Source organism: Ambystoma mexicanum, chromosome 2p (assembly GCF_040938575.1).
Source record: "Ambystoma mexicanum isolate Mex_15411 chromosome 2p, UKY_AmexF1_1, whole genome shotgun sequence".
In the NCBI taxonomy this organism is placed as follows: domain Eukaryota; kingdom Metazoa; phylum Chordata; class Amphibia; order Caudata; family Ambystomatidae; genus Ambystoma; species Ambystoma mexicanum.
The window spans coordinates 23,935,806-23,953,821 of NC_090923.1; the positions used below are offsets into that span (position 1 = coordinate 23,935,806).

Consider the following 18,016-nt stretch of genomic DNA (forward strand, 5'->3'; position numbering starts at 1 on the left):
ATCCACATAGCTTGGTTCCCAGGAACCAAGCTATGCGGTCTAGTGTTTTGGGTGTGACAGCCTAGGGACTACTTTACCTGGACTATTTTGTTGGGGCTATTTAAACCACACCTGATCAAGACAACACGCTTTGTGTTACTTTGCAGCTTGCAGAATGACGCTCACCGTGTCCAGCTATTCCCTCGAACAAGCAGAACCTGCAAGGAGACAAAAGGAACATCATTAGCAGCAGCATCTTACCTGCAGTCTTCATCTTTAAACACTTGCAGCTACTGAGAACAGCTTCCTCGAATCTGCACGCCTCCCGGACAGAACGACCTGAAAGAGGAAGATAGAGGCAACATTAAAGAAAGCAGTAGAGACATTTGTAAATTACAAACTGCTCAAAAGGCTTACCTGGCTGGTCACCTCACGAATGGCACCTATCCGGGCATTCCACTCGCGCTGAAGAACACTGCGACCTACAAGGAAGCAAAACACAGGTTAGGAAAGGCAAGACTTTGCAGCGCTGCGCCTAGCGCTTACTTACCGCATCATAGTGCTCTTAATGCGCCATCATTTACCATTGGGGCTCAACCAAGCCAGTTCGCCGCTCTGAAACTCTGCATACCTAAGGGAGAAAAAAGAGACATTTTAAACAAAGAAAGGCATGCAGGATAGCAACAAAACTAAAGAACAGCAATAAGACCTACCTGAACAATATCAAACGGGCCGGCATCGGTGAAGTAACTGGACCGCACACGCCCATGAAAGACAACGCGCCCCTGCAAAGAAGGCTGGACGGAGAGCACGCCTAACTCTACCACAAGGTGAGGAGAGGGCCCCAGAGGGGCTGAAATCATACGGGAGGTGGAGGGACGATACTTACCCCGGTCGGTCAGTCTTGAACACAGTCCTCCTGTATTTTCAGGTAGAACCTTCCCCGCAGACCACATCGGGCAAAGCTGAGAAGCATACCAGCGTGTAACCAGGCTGGGTGGCATCCCTGTGGATACCAGGTGAGCGTAACACAGAACCCCTGGATATTGCAGCACTACACGGCCACAGAACCCCTGGATATTTCAGCACTACACGGCCCCAGACCCCTGGCTATTGCGGCCACGGCCCCAGAACCCCTGGATATTGCAGCACGACACGGCCCCAGAACCCCTGGATATTGCAGCACGACACGGCCCCAGAGCCCCTGGATTTTGCAGCACTACACAGCCACAGAACCCCTGGATATTGCAGCACTATACGGCCCCAGAACGCCTGGCTCTTGCAGCCACAGCCCCAGTACGCCTGGCTCTTGCGGCCACGGCCCCAGAAAGCCTGGCTATTGCGGCACGACACGGCCCCAGAAAGCCTGGCTATTGCGGCACGACACGGCCCCAGAACCCCTGGCTATTGCGGCACGACACGGCCCCAAAACCCCTGGCTATTGCGGCACGACACGGCCCCAGAACCCCTGGCTATTGCGGCACGACACAGCCCCAAAACCCTTGGCTATTGCGGCACGACACGGACCCAGAACCCCTGGCTATTGCGGCACGACACGGCCACAGAACCCCTGGATATTGTGGCCGCAGACACAAAACCCCTGGATATTGTGGGCACGGCCCCGGAACGCCTGGATATTGCAGCACTACACTACCCGGCCCCAGAACCCTGGTTATGGCAGCCACAGCCCCAGAACCCCTGGATAGTGTGGGCACGGCCCCAGAACCCCTGGATATTGCAGCACGACACGGCCCCAGAACCCCTGGATATTGCAGCACTACACGGCCCCAGAACCCCTGGATATTGCAGCACTACACGGCCACAGAACCCCTGGATATTGTGGCCGCGAACACAAAACCCCTGGATATTGTGGGCACGGCCCAGGAACGCCTGGATATTGCAGCACTACACTACACGGCCCCAGAACCCTGGATATGGCAGCCACGGCCCCAGAAACCCTGGATATTGTGGCCACGGCCCCAGAACCCCTGGATAGTGTGAGCACGGCCCCAGAACTCCTGGATATTGTGGCATCGTTTGCCAGCTTTTGCTGGAATAGGTATCGGGGGATATTAACCTTGCAGAGTTCCATTCCCGATGAAAACCACTCACAGATTGAGGCCCTTCATATAATGATGCGCGGCGCTTGCAGCCACTGGCTTTGTGGGCACTGGGTTTTGGAAACTGGCACGGATTTGTCGATCAGACTAATTATAATACGTGGCCTATGGGTGAAATACTATACGTTGTCTCTTTTTTTAGTGGCATTTCATACATATTGTGGCACATTTGACATGCGTTGGCAATGCCAACCGTTTGGGCTTTTTTGTAGGCCTGGTAAAGGCATTTGTCAAGTACTAACTGGCCATCAATGGTAGCGGGTGTGAGCACCTGGGCATTTAATGGCAGTGCCTGGCAAATGCCTAATACGTATACACAAGCCCAAACTGTTTGTCACGATTGGGACGTGCAGATGGCCTCGCTGCCCTACCGGCGTGGTTTCATGGTCAGTCCCTGGCGGAGGTCAGCCTTCCACCCATCAAGAAAACCAGGTGGCAGGTCTGTCCCCAACAAGTACAGATCTCAAATTGGGGAGCCCTCTGGGGAAGAAACCCCAGCTGAGCAGGATGGCACAGTCTCCTGTAGGCACAGCTCTAAAGTTGGCTGCCATATCCTCAGCGGGTACAATGGAACAGGTGGCAGAGTACAGCTTAAGGGCCATGGCGGTATCCGACGCTGTTGGCTTGCCAGAGCTCATTTTTAACAAGACTTCGGTGAAGGGCACGCATAGTGCTTATAAATCAAGCGGCTGAAGACAGACCTGGTTAAAGACATTTGTATTACACCAGTAGTGTGTTGACAGCTCCACGCACTTAGAGCACAAAGTATGTTGGTAAGGCTAGATAAAACTAGGTCCAAGAGATCCGATAGGATGTGTTTTGGGTGGGGAGGGGCAGGAATTGGGTGGCATGGCTATGGACAAGCAATGGGTGGGTAGATGAGTAAACCATGCCTACAAGCTTTGTGTTCCTCCTCATATGCCATTTCTCTTTAGTGGACTCTAATGCAATAGTTCCGCCTCCTCAGAGGTGGCGCTTGAGCACTACCTAATAGCCAGGACTAAAAATGAAACCTTTTGCGCTTCTCTATTACAAGCGAAAATCTCTGGAATCTGAATGGTTTGATTGCAGTATGTTCCAAGCAAATCGTGCACAGTCACTCACTGGCAATGTAAGATTACAGTCTGCTCCAAGCAAGGCGTGCAAAGTCACCCACTAGCAATGTAAGATTACAGTCTGCTCCAAGCAAGGCGTGCAAAGTCACCCACTAGCAATGTAAGATTACAGTCTGCTCCAAGCAAGGCGTGCAAAGTCACCCACTAGTAATGTAAGATTACAGTCTGTTCCTAGCAAGGCGTGCAAAGTCACTCACCAGCAATGTAAGATTACAGTCTGCTCCTAGCAAGGCGTGCAAAGTCACTCACTAGCAATGTAAGATTACAGCACGCTAAAAGCAAGGCATGCAAAGTCACTCACTAGCAATGTAAGATTAGTCTGCTTCAAACAAGGCATGCAAAGTCACTCACCAGCAATGTAAGATTACAGTCTGCTCCAAGCAAGGCGTGCAAAGTCACCCACTAGCAATGTAAGATTACATCACGCTCCAAGCAAGGCGTGCAAAGTCACCCACTAGCAATGTAAGATTACATCACGCTCCAAGCAAGGCATGCAAAGACACTCACCAGCAATGTAAGATTACAGTACGCTCCAAGCAAGGCATGCAAAGTCACTCACTAGCAATGTAAGATTACAGCACGCTCCAAGCAAGGCATGCAAAGTCACTCACTAGCAATGTAAGATTAGTCTGCTTCAAACAAGGCATGCAAAGTCACTCGCTAGCAATGTAAGATTAGTCTGCTTCAAGCAAGGCGTGCAAAGTCACCCACTAGCAATGTAAGATTACAGTCTGCTCCAAGCAAGGCGTGCAAAGTCACCCACTAGCAATGTAAGATTACATCACGCTCCAAGCAAGGCATGCAGTGTCACTCACCAGCAATGTAAGATTACAGTACGCTCCAAGCAAGGCATGCAAAATCACTCATTAGCAATGTAAGATTACAGCACGCTCCAAGCAAGGCATGCAAGCCACTCACTAGCAATGTAAGATTGCATGCCTTGCTTGGAGCAGACTGTAAAGCCACTCACTAGCAATGTAAGATTACAGTACGCTCCAAGCAAGGCATGCAAAGTCACTCACTAGCAATGTAAGATTAGTCTGCTCCAAGCAAGGCATGCAAAGTCACTCGCTAGCAATGTAAGATTAGTCTGCTCCAAGCAAGGCATGCAAAGTCACTCGCTAGCAATGTAAGATTAGTCTGCTTCAAGCAAGGCATGCAAAGTCACTCGCTAGCAATGTAAGATTAGTCTGCTTCAAGCAAGGCATGCAAAGTCACTCACTAGCAATGTAAGATTATAGTCTGCTCCAAGCAAGGCATCTAAAGTCACTCACTAGCAAAGTAAGATTACAGTCCCTCACTAGCAATGTAAGATTACAGCACGCTCCAAGCACGGCATGCAAAGCCACTCATTAGCAATGTAAGATTAGTCTGCTCCAAGCAAGGCATGCAAAGTCACTCACCAGCAATGTAAGATTACAGTACGCTCCAAGCAAGGCATGCAAAATCACTCATTAGCAATGTAAGATTACAGCACGCTCCAAGCAAGGCATGCAAGCCACTCCCTAGCAATGTAAGATTGCATGCCTTGCTTGGAGCAGACTGTAAAGCCACTCACTAGCAATGTAAGATTACAGCACGCTCCAAGCACGGCATGCAAAGCCACTCATTAGCAATGTAAGATTAGTCTGCTCCAAGCAAGGCATGCAAAGTCACTCACCAGCAATGTAAGATTACAGTACGCTCCAAGCAAGGCATGCAAAATCACTCACTAGCAATGTAAGATTACAGCACGCTCCAGGCACGGCATGCAAAGCCACTCATTAGCAATGTAAGATTAGTCTGCTCCAAGCAAGGCATGCAAAGCCACTCATTAGCAATGTAAGATTACAGCACGCTCTAAGCACGGCATGCAAAGCCACTCACTAGCAATGTAAGATTAGTCTGCTCCAAGCAAGGCATGCAAAGCCACTCACTATCAATGTAAGATTACAGTAAACTCCAAGCAAGGCATGCAAAGTCACTCGCTATCAATGTACGATTACAGCACGCTCCAAGCAAGCTATGCAGGCTAGCAACATGAGATTACAGTCTGCTCCAATTAAGGCATGCAATGTCACTCACCAGCAATGTAAGATTACAGTCTGCTCCAAGCAAGGCATTCAAAGTCACTCACCAGCAATGTAAGATTACAGTCTGCTCCAAGCAAGGCATGCAAAGTCACTCACCAGCAATGTAAGATTATAGTCTGCTCCAAGCAAGGCATGCAAAGTCACTCACCAGCAATGTAAGATTACAGCACGCTCCAAGCACGGCATGCAAAGCCACTCACTGTCAATGTAAGATTACAGTAAACTCCAAGCCAGGCATGCAAAGTCACTCGCTATCAATGTAGGATTACAGTCTGCTCCAAGCAAGGCATGCAAAGTCACTCACTAGCAAAGTAAGATTACAGTCTGCTCCAAGCAAGACATGCAAAGTCACTCACTAGCAATGTAAGATTAGTCTGTTCGAAGCAAGGCATGCAAAGTCACTCACTAGCAATGTAAGATTACAGCACGCTCCAAGCAAGGCATGCAGGCTAGCAATGTAAGATTACAGTCTGCTCCAATTAAGGCATGCAATGTCACTCACCAGCAATGTAAGATTACAGTCTGCTCCAAGCAAGGCATGCAAAGTCACTCACCGGCAATGTAAGATTACAGTCTGCTCCAAGCAAGGCATGCAAAGTCACTCACCGGCAATGTAAGATTACAGTCTGCTCCAAGCAAGGCATGCAAAGTCACTCACCAGCAATGTAAGATTACAGCCCGCTCCAAGCAAGGCATGCAAAGTCACTCACCAGCAATGTAATATTACAGTCTGCTCCAAGCAAGGCATGCAAAGTCACTCACCAGCAATGTAATATTACAGTCTGCTCCAAGCAAGGCATGCAAAGTCACTTACTAACAATGTAATATTACAGTCTGCTCCAAGCAAGGCATGCAAAGTCACTCACCGGCAATGTAAGATTACAGTCTGCTCCAAGCAAGGCATGCAAAGTCACTCACCGGCAATGTAAGATTACAGTCTGCTCCAAGCAAGGCATGAAAAGTCACTCACCGGCAATGTAAGATTACAGTCTGCTCCAAGCAAGGCATGCAAAGTCACTCACCAGCAATGTAAGATTACAGCCCGCTCCAAGCAAGGCATGCAAAGTCACTCACCAGCAATGTAATATTACAGTCTGCTCCAAGCAAGGCATGCAAAGTCACTCACCAGCAATGTAATATTACAGTCTGCTCCAAGCAAGGCATGCAAAGTCACTCACTAGCAATGTAATATTACAGTCTGCTCCAAGCAAGGCATGCAAAGTCACTCACCAGCAATGTAAGATTACAGTCTGCTCCAAGCAAGGCATGCAAAGTCACTTACTAGCTTAGAACACACAATCTCATGCAAACATTTCCAGCAAATGCAAAAATGTCTGGACTAATGAATAGTCATTTAAACTTTGCAAAAATTGCCCATGTATTTATGAGTCAATGCTGAGCGCTCCGTGGCAGGCGCCAGAGAGGCCGAATGATTTACACACATTTTGTGTGCATGTAATGTCTAGTTCTTCCTTTGCAGTTCGGCTATTAGCGGCTCTTAAGCGCCCCCTATAAACTGGCATTTGCGAGATGACTGGTGGGAGAGGGCGGGGGCACAGTCTGTGTATTCTGTGCGGTTATTTACCCACCCATTGACTGCCCATGGGCATGCTCACCCCTGTGGCTATCTGCACCCTCCACCAGCCCGCCCAAAATGCATCTTCCAGGGGTCTGTTGAGCTGGCACTATCTAGCAGTAACCTCAACCTCTGGCCCGTCGGCGGTATTTCCAAGTGGTCTGCCAGTGGGTTGCTGGGAAGGATTTCCTTCCACAGACGTTGGAATCCTAAGCTTCTTTGCTATGCCTTGAACACTAGCTTTTCTTTGCAGTTAAGTAAAGTCTGTTTTTCTTCACCCCCCCACCCTTGCTCAACTCCTCTCTTCCGAAGGCACTGGTCGGCCCTTAAGGTCCCCAGGGCACAGAGACTGTGCCCACTTCCATGATTCCTGTGTTTACAGTGAAGTGCCTCGGAGGTGATCGACAGCCCCTTTTTTTCTTCTTTTCTCTAACACAGTTTTAATCTTTGTAAACGGTAGGGCCACCCAAAAACTATAAATGCCCACTCGGCAGATGTTAATGTCACTGCGGGGGTCCAACATTAGCTTCAGGCCTCACTTGTTGGAGCATCCTGGCTACACCTCTGAGTACATGTGTGGTGTGAAAGTGCGAAACCTATTCAAGTCCTTCCTACAAGGCACAGTTTCAACCTCCTTTGTTTCCTTCTGACCTTCAAGGCACTTTGCTAAACGGTGCCATTGCTGGGTTTTCCGTCAGTTGCCAGCAGATGGCAGATAACCTCAGGTTTATCAAGAGACCATGAGTACCCGCAGAGTGTTTACCTGGGGGGACACTGAGCAGTGAAGTAGTAACTCATGCGACCAGACCGTAGTTCTGCATGCGGGCAGTGATCCCGCGTGGGGTGTGGGGCGAAGGTGGAAAGTGTGGATTATTGAATATCCATGCTTCTGTGAGGGGGGGGGGGGGAGCATGGGACGCTCCATCCACTAACTGCCCAAGATCACACATGGTGTCCCTTGGTTGGAAGGAGGGCCTGGGACTCCGGCTTGGCTGAATGACCGGCCTTCCCACCTGGTGGCGCGTGATTTCCAGAGCTTTGCGAGCTGGCAGTGTGACACTTGAAACGTCGCCCCCTGCATAGTAGATGCTTATGCAGGCACAAGCGCTTGGCATTATTCGGTCTCTGGACATTTGGCGGGAGTGGCAGTGGCAGAGAGGGAGGGAGGGTGTGGGTGGAGGCTGGGCTGCCGGCACGAGATTGTCCCAGTAGGATGCGCTGGTAGTTGGAATGTGGTGTGGTGGTTGCGGGCTTGGCCAGTCTGCCCTGAGGCTGGCACTTGCGGATTCTGCTCTTGGCATGCAGGGCGCGTCCGGGTCTCCTTGCTTTGGCACTGCCTCCCTCGCAGGCTGTGTTGTGCTTCTCTGGCATGACAGGAGCGTTGCTGGGTGCTTGGTGGGCACTGGCTGCAGGGGCCTGTGCCCTATTCTGGTTGGAGATCTTTGTGTGTTCCCTGCCATTCGCATCACTGATGTGTTTGTGTTGGTAAATGCCCTCAGGCAGGCAAGAGGCAACCAGTGCATGGGCTTGGACCCGCCCTGGTTGGCTCTTGCCTGGGGGTCCTAGATGGGGTTGGGGAGGCGGGGTTGCGCTCACCTGTGCGTGCCCCCCTGTGTTGTCTCTCTCTAACTGCGGCTCTGTGTCTTGCTTTCCAGGGGCGCCTGGGCGTAGCCTGTGGGAGCCACACGGCCTTCGGGAAGATGACTTTCCGGAAAGGTGAGTAGAGCTTAAGTCCTTCTTGCGTGAGTTGCTGCGCTCGTGCGACTTGCGCCAATATCGCAGGAATGGAGCGGCGCAAACTGTGAGTGGGCCGGCAGGGTCACTGTGGCGCAAGACCCCCTTCGATCGCGCGGGCCCTGATTGGCCGATCCAGCTTGCTTACATTAAGGCGGGATATTCTTGCGTGCACACCATGCGCCCGGGCCCTGCTTGCACACCAGGCCCCCGGGCCCTGCTTGCACACAAGGCCCCCGGGCCCTGCTTGCACACCAGGCGCCCGGGCCCTGTCCTGCTTGCACACCAGGCGCCCGGGCCCTGTCCTGCTTGCACACCATGCGCCCCGGGCCCTGTCCTGCTTGCACACCATGCACCCCGGGTCCTGTCCTGCTTGCACACCATGCGCCCCGGGTCCTGTCCTGCTTGCACACCATGCGTCCCGGGTCCTGTCCTGCTTGCACACCATGCGCCCCGGGTCCTGTCCTGCTTGCACACCATGCGCCCCGGGTCCTGTCCTGCTTGCACACCATGCGCCCCGGGTCCTGTCCTGCTTGCACACCATGCGCCTGGGTCCTGTCCTGCTTGCACACCATGCGCCCGGCACACCATGCCCCCCGGGTCCTGCTTGCACACCATGCGCCCGGCACACCATGCCCCTGGGTCCTGCTTGCACACCATGCGCCCGGCACACCATGCCCCCGGGTCCTGCTTCCACACCATGCGCCCGGTTCCTGTCCTGCTTGCACACCATGCGCCCGGTTCCTGTCCTGCTTGCACACCATGCGCCCGGTTCCTGTCCTGCTTGCACACCATGCGCCCGGGCCCTGTCCTGCTTGCATACCATGCGCCCGGCCCCTGTCCTGCTTGCACACCATGGACCCGGATCCTGTCCTGCTTGCACACCATGCGCCCGGGTCCTGTCCTGCTTGCACACCATTCGCCCGGGTCCTGTCCTGCTTGCACACCCTTCGCCCGGCACAACATGCCCCCAGGTCCTGCTTGCACACCATGTGCCCAGCACACCATGCCTCCGGGTCCTGCTTGCAGACCATGCGCCCGGCATACCATGCCCCCGGGTCCTGCTTGCACACCATGCGCCCGGTTCCTGTCCTGCTTGCACACCATACCCCCGGGCCCTGCTTGCACACCATGTGCCCGGGCCCTGTCCTGCTTGCACACCATGCGCCCGGGCCCTGTCCTGCTTGCACACCATGCGCCCGGGCCCTATCCTGCTTGCACACCATGCGCCCGGGTCCTGTCCTGCTTGCACACCATGCGCCCGGCACACCATGCCCCCGGGTCCTGCTTGCACACCATGCGCCCGGTTCCTGTCCTGCTTGCACACCATGCGCCTGGGTCCGGTCCTGTCCTGTCCTTGCACACCATGCCCCGGGGTCCTGTCATGCTTGCACACATGCGCCCGGGTCCTGTCATGCTTGCACACCATGCCCCCGGGTCCTGTCATGCTTGCACAACATGCTCCCGGGTCTTGTCCTGCTTGCAAACCATGCGCCCGGGTCCTGTCCTGCTTGCACACCATGCGTCCGGCACACCATGCCCCCGGGCCCTGTCCTGCTTGCACACCATGCGCCTGGGTACTGCTTGCCCACCATGCGCCTGGGTCTTGTCCTGCTTGCACACCATGCGTCCGGCACACCATGCCCCCGGGCCCTGTCCTGCTTGCACACCATGCGCCTGGGTACTGCTTGCCCACCATGCGCCTGGGTCTTGTCCTACTTGCACACCATACACCCGGCACACCATGCCCCCGAGTCCTGCTTGCACACCATGCGCCCAGGTCCTGTACTGCTTGCACACCATGCGCCCGGGCCCTGCTCTGCTTGCACACCATGCCCCCGGGCCCGGCCCTGCTTGCACACCATGCCCCCGGGCCCGGCCCTGCTTGCACACCATGCCCCCGGGCCCGGCCCTGCTTGCACACCATGCGCCCGGGTCCTGTCCTGCTTGCACACCATGCACCCGGCACACCATGCCCCCGGGTCCTGCTTGCACACCTGCTTGCACACCATGCGCCTGGGTCCGGTCCTGTCCTGTCCTTGCACACCATGCCCCGGGGTCCTGTCATGCTTGCACACCATGCGCCCGGGTCCTGTCATGCTTGCACACCATGCCCCCGGGTCCTGTCATGCTTGCACAACATGCTCCCGGGTCTTGTCCTGCTTGCAAACCATGCGCCTGGGTCCTGTCCTGCTTGCACACCATGCGTTCGGCACACCATGCCCCCAGGTCCTGCTTGCACACCATGCCCCCGGGCCCTGTCCTGCTTGCACACCATGCCCCCGGGCCCTGTCCTGCTTGCACACCATGCCCCCGGGTACTGCTTGCCCACCATGCGCCTGGGTCTTGTCCTACTTGCACACCATGCGCCCGGCACACCATGCCCCCGAGTCCTGCTTGCACACCATGCGCCCGGGTCCTGTACTGCTTGCACACCATGCGCCCGGGTCCTGTACTGCTTGCACACCATGCGCCCGGGCCCTGCCCTGCTTGCACACCATGCCCCCGGGCCCTGCCCTGCTTGCACACCATGCCCCCGGGCCCTGCCCTGCTTGCACACCATGCCCCCGGGCCCTGCCCTGCTTGCACACCATGCCCCCGGGCCCTGCCCTGCTTGCACACCATGCCCCCGGGCCCGGCCCTGCTTGCACACCATGCGCCCGGGTCCTGTCCTGCTTGCACACCATGCGCCCGGGTCCTGCTTGCACACCATGCGCCCGGGTCCTGCTTGCATACCATGCGCCCGGCCCCTGTCCTGCTTGCACACCATGGACCCGGATCCTGTCCTGCTTGCACACCATGCGCCCGGGTCCTGTCCTGCTTGCACACCATTCGCCCGGGTCCTGTCCTGCTTGCACACCCTTCGCCCGGCACAACATGCCCCCAGGTCCTGCTTGCACACCATGTGCCCAGCACACCATGCCTCCGGGTCCTGCTTGCAGACCATGCGCCCGGCATACCATGCCCCCGGGTCCTGCTTGCACACCATGCGCCCGGTTCCTGTCCTGCTTGCACACCATACCCCCGGGCCCTGCTTGCACACCATGTGCCCGGGCCCTGTCCTGCTTGCACACCATGCGCCCGGGCCCTGTCCTGCTTGCACACCATGCGCCCGGGCCCTATCCTGCTTGCACACCATGCGCCCGGGTCCTGTCCTGCTTGCACACCATGCGCCCGGCACACCATGCCCCCGGGTCCTGCTTGCACACCATGCGCCCGGTTCCTGTCCTGCTTGCACACCATGCGCCTGGGTCCGGTCCTGTCCTGTCCTTGCACACCATGCCCCGGGGTCCTGTCATGCTTGCACACATGCGCCCGGGTCCTGTCATGCTTGCACACCATGCCCCCGGGTCCTGTCATGCTTGCACAACATGCTCCCGGGTCTTGTCCTGCTTGCAAACCATGCGCCCGGGTCCTGTCCTGCTTGCACACCATGCGTCCGGCACACCATGCCCCCGGGCCCTGTCCTGCTTGCACACCATGCGCCTGGGTACTGCTTGCCCACCATGCGCCTGGGTCTTGTCCTGCTTGCACACCATGCGTCCGGCACACCATGCCCCCGGGCCCTGTCCTGCTTGCACACCATGCGCCTGGGTACTGCTTGCCCACCATGCGCCTGGGTCTTGTCCTACTTGCACACCATACACCCGGCACACCATGCCCCCGAGTCCTGCTTGCACACCATGCGCCCAGGTCCTGTACTGCTTGCACACCATGCGCCCGGGCCCTGCTCTGCTTGCACACCATGCCCCCGGGCCCGGCCCTGCTTGCACACCATGCCCCCGGGCCCGGCCCTGCTTGCACACCATGCCCCCGGGCCCGGCCCTGCTTGCACACCATGCGCCCGGGTCCTGTCCTGCTTGCACACCATGCACCCGGCACACCATGCCCCCGGGTCCTGCTTGCACACCTGCTTGCACACCATGCGCCTGGGTCCGGTCCTGTCCTGTCCTTGCACACCATGCCCCGGGGTCCTGTCATGCTTGCACACCATGCGCCCGGGTCCTGTCATGCTTGCACACCATGCCCCCGGGTCCTGTCATGCTTGCACAACATGCTCCCGGGTCTTGTCCTGCTTGCAAACCATGCGCCTGGGTCCTGTCCTGCTTGCACACCATGCGTTCGGCACACCATGCCCCCAGGTCCTGCTTGCACACCATGCCCCCGGGCCCTGTCCTGCTTGCACACCATGCCCCCGGGCCCTGTCCTGCTTGCACACCATGCCCCCGGGTACTGCTTGCCCACCATGCGCCTGGGTCTTGTCCTACTTGCACACCATGCGCCCGGCACACCATGCCCCCGAGTCCTGCTTGCACACCATGCGCCCGGGTCCTGTACTGCTTGCACACCATGCGCCCGGGTCCTGTACTGCTTGCACACCATGCGCCCGGGCCCTGCCCTGCTTGCACACCATGCCCCCGGGCCCTGCCCTGCTTGCACACCATGCCCCCGGGCCCTGCCCTGCTTGCACACCATGCCCCCGGGCCCTGCCCTGCTTGCACACCATGCCCCCGGGCCCTGCCCTGCTTGCACACCATGCCCCCGGGCCCGGCCCTGCTTGCACACCATGCGCCCGGGTCCTGTCCTGCTTGCACACCATGCGCCCGGGTCCTGCTTGCACACCATGCGCCCGGGTCCTGCTTGCACACCATGCGCCCGGGTCTTGTCCTGCTTGCACACCATGCCCTCGGCACACCATGCGCCCGGGTCCTGCTTGCACACCATGCCCCCGGGCCCGGCCCTGCTTGCACACCATGCCCCCGGGTCCTGTCCTGCTTGCACACCATGCCCCCGGGTCCTGTCCTGCTTGCACACCATGCCCCCGGGCCCGGCCCTGCTTGCACACCATGCCCCCGGGTCCTGTCCTGCTTGCACACCATGCCCCCAGGTCCTGCTTGCACACCATGCGCCCGGGTCCTGTCCTGCTTGCACACCATGCCCCCGGGTCCTGTCCTGCTTGCACACCATGCGCCCGGGTCCTGCTTGCACACCATGCGCCTGGGTCCTGTCCTGCTTGCACACCATGCCCCCGGGCCCTGTCCTGCTTGCACACCATGCCCCCGGGCCCTGCCCTGCTTGCACACCATGCCCCCGGGCCCGGCCCTGCTTGCACACCATGCGCCCGGGTCCTGTCCTGCTTGCACACCATGCGCCCGGGTCCTGCTTGCACACCATGCGCCCGGGTCTTGTCCTGCTTGCACACCATGCCCTCGGCACACCATGCGCCCGGGTCCTGCTTGCACACCATGCCCCCGGGCCCGGCCCTGCTTGCACACCATGCCCCCGGGCCCGGCCCTGCTTGCACACCATGCCCCCGGGTCCTGTCCTGCTTGCACACCATGCCCCCGGGCCCGGCCCTGCTTGCACACCATGCCCCCGGGTCCTGTCCTGCTTGCACACCATGCCCCCAGGTCCTGCTTGCACACCATGCGCCCGGGTCCTGTCCTGCTTGCACACCATGCCCCCGGGTCCTGTCCTGCTTGCACACCATGCGCCCGGGTCCTGCTTGCACACCATGCGCCTGGGTCCTGTCCTGCTTGCACACCATGCCCCCGGGCCCTGCCCTGCTTGCACACCATGCGCCCGGGCCCGGCCCTGCTTGCACACCATGCGCCCGGGTCCTGTCCTGCTTGCACACCATGCGCCCGGGTCCTGCTTGCACACCATGCGCCCGGGTCTTGTCCTGCTTGCACACCATGCCCTCGGCACACCATGCGCCCGGGTCCTGCTTGCACACCATGCCCCCGGGCCCGGCCCTGCTTCCACACCATGCCCCCGGGTCCTGTCCTGCTTGCACACCATGCCCCCGGGTCCTGTCCTGCTTGCACACCATGCCCCCGGGCCCGGCCCTGCTTGCACACCATGCCCCCGGGTCCTGTCCTGCTTGCACACCATGCCCCCAGGTCCTGCTTGCACACCATGCCCCCGGGTCCTGTCCTGCTTGCACACCATGCCCCCAGGTCCTGCTTGCACACCATGCCCCCGGGTCCTGTCCTGCTTGCACACCACGCCCCCAGGTCCTGCTTGCACACCATGCCTCCTGCTTTATCTATTTATTTATTTATTGCATTTAGAATGCGCCCAGACCCTGAGCTATCTCGGTGTAGTTAGACCCATTACATTTCACGGCGTTCCATCATATCCCGCGCGGGTTCTCCTTCCTGATGATCAGCACTTTATTCCCCCCTGGTGACTCTTCTTGTCCTTGTGTTTCAGTGAATATTCTGATCGTCGTGCTCGCAGTCGTGATCTTTCTGCTGGTTCTTCATCACAACCTCCTCAGTCTGAGTGATTTCCTGAAGAAAGAAGAAGGTGATGGTGGGGGCTTCTCACATTTCCTTTATAAAGCCTCTGTCTGGTACTTTCTGCTGCGCATTGCATGTGATGGGACCTTGGCGATGGCACTGGCACGGCATCTGCACTAGAATGTGGTGAATGCGGCCCTCTGAATGAATGCTAACCAGGGGCAGTTTCCATTGCACTGATTTCTTGCCCATCAGCACCATCGCAGGCAGGAACTAGGCCTATGCAAATCAGCGCTGCTCTTGCCCCGATGGGCGCAGTCCCATCAAATTACTTGGCCAGGTTCACCCTTGCAGAGAGGATGCAAGCTACCCGAGACATGTTTTGCCCTTCTTGGGCCACACCGGAAGCCACACAGGTCCACTCACACTAGATCATTGTGATTGCCTATTACAAATGATTGTGCCTATACCTAGGTATGATGGGGCACACTAAGATGTGAGTCCCCGGCCTGCGGTGCCTAAGGAATCGTGCGGCATCTCCCTGACTCTGAACAATGCAACATACATCTGACCTTGCTTGAAGTCCTGTGCTGAGGCGGCCTGGCCTAGCAGTTTGGCATGGGTAGCACCCATTGGTGGCAGGGTCAAGATTGAATTTGTTTGGCTGTTTTTCTTCTGTTTTGCAACAGACGGCCTAAACCTTTCTGTACACTACTCTTTGGGGTCAGGAATGCTTTGCACAGATGTGTTTACTAAGACTGCCATCCCTCACAAGGCGTTCACGGGAGGAGATTGCCAGCCGACGGGAGGAGATTGCCAGCCCACGGGAGGAGATTGTCACGGCTCGCTCCCTTCGCTCCCGTTCCCGCCACTTGGGGGCATGTTTTGGGGTTTATTCCCTACTGGACATTTCCTCCGAACCTTATGCTGCAGTGTCCTGATGACTTGGGAGCGCTAAAACCTTATTTCCCAAATTACTTCCCTTCCGGATCCATTCCAGGTTTTTGGCAGCCAGCATGCTACTGCTACTTTAATCAAATGACTATGCTTCCCAGAATGCCTGGCTCACTGCTTCACCTCCTCCCTTGCAGGACAAGGCTGGGTGGAGGATAGGCAACACCTGTGGCTGCAGGTGCCGCAGGCGGCACGCCTGAGGGGTGTGCTCGTTAAGCAGCTTTAAAAGCCTCAGTTTGCTTCAGTCCAGCGCTGGTCATTACTGCTGTGTTCCTGTTGTGACTGGTCCCTTGTTCCTTGTTCCTAGCTTTTGTGCCTAGTACCTAGTTCTTGTTCCTTGTTCCTAGCTTTTGTGCCTAGTACCTAGTTCTTGTTCCTTGTTCCTAGCTTTTGTGCCTAGTACCTAGTTCCTGTTCATTGTTCCTAGCGTTTGTGCCTAGTACCTAGTTCCTGTTCCATTCCCAGCGTTTGTGTCGAGTTCCTAGTTCCTGTTCCTTGTTCCTAGCTTTTGTGCCTAGTGCCCAGTTCCTGTTTCTTGTTCCTCTGCCCTGGATTTCGGATTCTTGTGCTTAATTGATTTCTGCTCACTGGATTTCCCTTTCTGTCTTCCTCTGTCTGCAGGCAGCCTGTCTCTGTGCTTTACCCTTTGATGCTGCCCAATTCGCCTGTGTTTTCTGGTTCTTTGTTGCTGTCCTTTGCTACTGAAAAACCTGATGCTTTAGTCTTTCCCTTTATAGATTTAGCTTCCTGCCTCAAGGTTTCCTTTTGTGATATCATTTTCCCTGCTCCTGATCCTTACCTTCTATTGGGATCCATTCCATGTTTTCCATCTCACTTCTGCATTCATTTCCCATGGATTATTAGGTGTGGGTGTTATTGTAACTAGTCCCAGTGTAAATGCCCTTTTTGTTTCCTCACTATTTTATATCACTATTTCTACTCGCCCCTTGACTAGGGTCTTATGTATTTAGTTTCCTCCACCCATTGCTGTTATAGCCTTCAGGGTTCCTGTTTGATCAACTGGGTTCGTGAGTTTACTGACATTCAAGTGGTCTTTCCGGTCCTCGTGAGTACAGTTTCTAAGTTCCTTATTCTGTATCATCCAGAGTGTCAGCTCACAGATCCTGTCCTTGCTTGCCCTCTACGTGGGTTTAGCGCTGTCAGTATCTGTAATAGCATAGTGGGTAAGGAGTTTGCCGACTTTCCTTTCAGTCATAAGGAGGTTCTAAGTGCTTACCCCACATTCCTTTTCATATATAGGTATTATTGTTTCTCCTGGGTTTTAGTATACACAAGTCTTGGGTTTTGTATGCACATATTTAGATTCAAAGTTGTACACTGTGAGATTCCGTGCACATTGCCTTCTTCCTTTCTTAACAGAGATTGCCAGCCCACGGGAGGAGATTGCCAGCCCATGGGAGGAGATTGCTAGCCAAGCTGAAGTGAGGGATAGGAAGCAGTTGGTCACATGCTAGAGTACTGCATTTTGAAAGCCAATTGGTTCTTGGTCACATTTCCTCGTATTGCCTTTGAAAGGCTGAATCGGTTGCCATAAAGCAAGCCGTACGTCATGCGAGACCGTTGCTTGGCTCAGTCGTCCACAGGTTGGGCCTGTGCCTCTATAAAGGCAGTAGGCTCAGTCGTCCACAGGTTGGGCCTGTGCCTCTATAAAGGCAGTAGGGAGGGGGAAGAATGCGTCATGCTTTAGGCTTTTGACTTGTGAAGACTGGCGTGACTAGTCTGGGGTCTAATTACCTATTCCAGTTGTGTTTCTCCATATCGGATGTCTTTGACATGGGACTGGGGACATTCGCAGCCCTCTGTGTAGCTTGCTGTGCTTTTAAATAACAAAATACGTATAAGCTGGGCTGGAATGGGTCTGGCAACAAACATTTACTTTAAATAAACAGGGGCGGTGTCATGCCACTGCCAGAATAGAGCCTTAGAGGAATTGATAGGAAGTGACATTTCTGGATGTTCTGAGCCCCGGCATCTCTATAGGTGGAAAGTGTGAGAGTTTTCTGGGGTTCGCGACTCATATAGCCGCGATAACAGTTAACATAGCCTGTACATGTGTTGATCATCTGTATGTCTTTGTAGTGATACTGTTATATTTTTAATGACCTTTTGAGCCCAGCTGTTTTAAGATCCTCAAGTGTATAATTGGCTCACCTGAAGGGCTGTCGTTCATCCCCCGTCTGGTGCATCCATGTCATTGCTG

General features: G+C 55.8%; 1 protein-coding gene across 3 annotated transcripts in view; it reads left to right on the forward strand.

Moving 5' to 3' along the window:
* Window positions 1-18,016, forward strand: part of GLT8D1 (glycosyltransferase 8 domain containing 1) — a 112,613-nt gene that overhangs the window by 30,615 nt on the left and 63,982 nt on the right. For 2 of the 3 annotated variants that reach the window (XM_069643167.1, XM_069643168.1), the window contains exons 2-3: window positions 8,518-8,578; window positions 14,813-14,914. In XM_069643167.1, the coding sequence (XP_069499268.1) occupies window positions 8,563-8,578; window positions 14,813-14,914 (118 nt within the window). In that variant the 5' untranslated portion in view covers window positions 8,518-8,562. The remainder of the gene's footprint in view (window positions 1-8,517; window positions 8,579-14,812; window positions 14,915-18,016) is intronic. The other variant, XM_069643169.1, reaches the window with a different exon arrangement.